The sequence below is a fragment of the Buceros rhinoceros genome, unplaced genomic scaffold, assembly GCF_000710305.1.
Source record: "Buceros rhinoceros silvestris isolate BGI_N320 unplaced genomic scaffold, ASM71030v1 scaffold32082, whole genome shotgun sequence".
Classification (NCBI taxonomy): domain Eukaryota; kingdom Metazoa; phylum Chordata; class Aves; order Bucerotiformes; family Bucerotidae; genus Buceros; species Buceros rhinoceros.
In genome coordinates this window covers 71,717-74,667 of record NW_010400261.1, presented here as the reverse complement: position 1 = coordinate 74,667, position 2,951 = coordinate 71,717, and the positions used below count along the sequence as shown (strand labels likewise).

Sequence of the window (2,951 nt, the reverse complement as noted above, 5' to 3'; positions counted from 1 at the left end):
TTCGAATTAACAAAGCAGGTTTTGTGCAAATCGAAGTGGCAAAAAAAAAAAAAAGCCTGCAAATAAGGCAGCTGGAGTCTGCAGATCACATTACAAACGACAGGCTTGTTTTACAGCCATTATCACATGTCAGGTTGAACAGTTGAACTCTGGTAAAAAAACCCTACAGAACCAAGGATCTAAGATCAGATGAGTCTCTTCACCTAATGTATGCAGCTAAATACGTGTGCTCCTACATCTGCCATAGCAACAAGGGGAGGACGAGGAATTAACTGCCTTAATAAAAAAATGGAACTCCTGTATGATACAACAAACCGCGAGAAACCTCTCGGCATCAAAGCAAAGGAAAGTAACAAAAGCACAGAGAATTATTTCAGAGGAAATCATTGAAACCAGCTGATTACCTGAGCTTGCACATCCCTGCTGAAGGGAATCCTGTAATGATGTCACAGAGTGAAGGACTAGATAAGAGAGGAGAGGAAAATCAGGGAACAGTCACAGGAGATGCCAAACCACAAACCAAACAGTAAGCAGGTTCAACAAATAGCAACCGGCCGATCTCGGCAAGGGCGCGCCGCTCCCCTGAGCCAGTGCCCTCACAGGGGCACAGCCGAGGCCCCGCTCCAGCTCGGCCTTTCCCTATCAGCAGGTGTTGGGGTAAGAGAGAGCCTCCGTAAAGGCTAATTGCCACACAGCGTTCCCCCTTCAGAGCTGAGTTCTTCTAGCTCGCCTCCTGAGAAAGCCATCGCTGCTCTCCCAAGGAACAGGAGAAGTCCCCTGTGCAGCTCGAGAAAATGGCACATGAGACTTCCCAGCTCTCTGGCCAAAATTTTTTGCATTACGTATCGTATTCATGCCTAGATAATATCATCCCAGTTAGGAACTTGATAACTGCTGCTAATCAATTATGCATCAACCAGCGCTTCGTTGGTACACACTCCCAGCACGTGGCCCCAGGGACCGGCTGGGCTGCGAGGGTGGACGCTGCCCCTTCCACGAACACCTGGACTAGCACCAGGTGCAAGTCTCGCTTACTGCAAATTTTTAAAAAAGAAAGATTTCCTCCTCCTCAACTCAAACAATATAGTGGAATTTTAATTACCTTGTCCTTGTTGCTGCCCTTGTGCAGGCAGGACACACTGTCCCAGCTCACCATTCAACCAGAGCTGCATACGAATAAATGGTTCTCGGCCTTTTTGGGTCAATTTACTCCATGGCTTTGGCCTGGAGAGCATGTCACTGACACTTCCTTGGGACAGCCCCAATACCTGAAGTGAAGCAACCAAGAATGGCACGTTAACACATTTGATGTGGAAAGGGGGGGTAATTTAAAGTCACTTTGGTTTCCTTTACTGCTGCATTGCTCAAATCATTTTTTTATGGACAATTAGGAAAACTGCAAAATGGCATCTGTAGGTGCTTGGGTGGAAATGCTTTTCTCCTGCCATGGTTTCCTTCTGGAGTGTGGTTTTTTCCCCGCAGGAACGGCACGGCAGCACAAACGGCTGCGAGATTTGCATGCTTTTCATATTTTGTGTCAAACAGTTTCATCGGTTCTAACAGGAAAAACACCGAGTCCAGGCACACACAGGCAGATAAACCGGGAAATGATTGGCATGTATTTTGTTCTCAAACAAAAATAATTGGGACTTTTGAGACTAGGCCTATATTTGCTTGATGTTTTTTGGTACGAATTCTAACGATGTGTGTTTTCACCTGCAGCAGTGGCTGCTCCACGTAAGTAAATATTTAAGGATGGAGCCAAGCGCAGCGAAGGGGAGATTTCTGACAGGCAGAACACAATGACTTGCCTGGCATTTGGCGCAGGTACAGGGGTTAAAAACCACCCTTAATGAAAGCTGCCACGGGATCTTTAATGACCCCACGAGGTCAGGCTTTTCATTTTACATCTCAGTGAAACGGTGATAGTGCGACGCCAGTTCCTATCAGACTATTCTATGGATTCAGTTCTTGATAGGAAGAGGAAACACCAGACGTCCACCACTTCTCACAGCCTGGGAAGTGTGTTCTGGTGGTCAGGGACCTCTCCTCCGAGATCCCACGTGTTCCACGTCTCGGGCCCACAACGTGAGAACCTCGCAAAGCCTTATCGTGCATCGCGTGTCTGTAATCAAACATTGCTTAAAAAGGGCTCCCAGCACGCTGAGACACCGCGCTCCAGGTATGAGCAATGACGGTGAATTCTTGACTCCAGACGGAGGAGAGGCAGGGGATTTTCCATCTGTTTGCTTAAATTCCCGTGTGCCCATTTCCAAATATTGCAAAAAGGAAAAATGCTCTTGTGTCCATAACATTCACTTGTAACATGTTTAAGACTCTCCAGTCATGACAATGGTATTACTCAAATATTTCATGAATTCATTGCATTAAGCATGAAATACCGAGTCTTAAAATGTTTGCTTCAGCTTTCAACGTTTCTAAACTTGGGGGCCCCATTTCTAATTACAAGTGGCTGAGGCCAACCTTTGTATAAAACCCCATGCGATTCACCAAATGCAGGAAGATGAATGCTGTCCTTCAGGAGCTTCTTTTTTAAATACTTAACACACACACACACAGAGCAAAAGCATTTTTCCGTAAGACCCACGTGGCATATCCCCCTCCGTTAACGGAGCTCCCTACCCACGCCAGGGGCAGAATGCACATTCCCAGTACTGGTGGAACAAGAGAGAACCAGTTCTTTACCTTTTCCCCAAAGATCCTTTGGCAGATGCCATTCTTTGCTAGCTTTTCCTTGACCTGCCGCGTTAGCTCTATCGTATCCACTTCCTGGTACATATAAATCTCATACTGCTCGGGAGTCAGTGGAGGAACTGAAGGTTTGGATGGCTTTGACAAGGACACGATAGGGGATGAAGGGAGGGGGCTATTCTGTGGTGTCTCACTGCGACTCGCCCCAGTCATGCTCAATTCAGAACTCTGCGAGTACG

General features: G+C 46.8%; 1 protein-coding gene across 1 annotated transcript in view; it reads right to left on the bottom strand.

Moving 5' to 3' along the window:
* Positions 1-404: 404 nt before the first annotated feature.
* CUX1 (cut-like homeobox 1) overlaps positions 405-2,951 on the bottom strand; it is a gene marked incomplete at both ends in the record, with an annotated part of 72,020 nt that continues 69,473 nt past the window's right edge. The window contains 3 exons of the mRNA XM_010131785.1: positions 405-461; positions 1,103-1,268; positions 2,707-2,951. The exon at positions 2,707-2,951 is cut by the window's right edge and continues 19 nt beyond it. Of these exons, the coding sequence (XP_010130087.1) occupies positions 405-461; positions 1,103-1,268; positions 2,707-2,951 (468 nt within the window). The remainder of the gene's footprint in view (positions 462-1,102; positions 1,269-2,706) is intronic.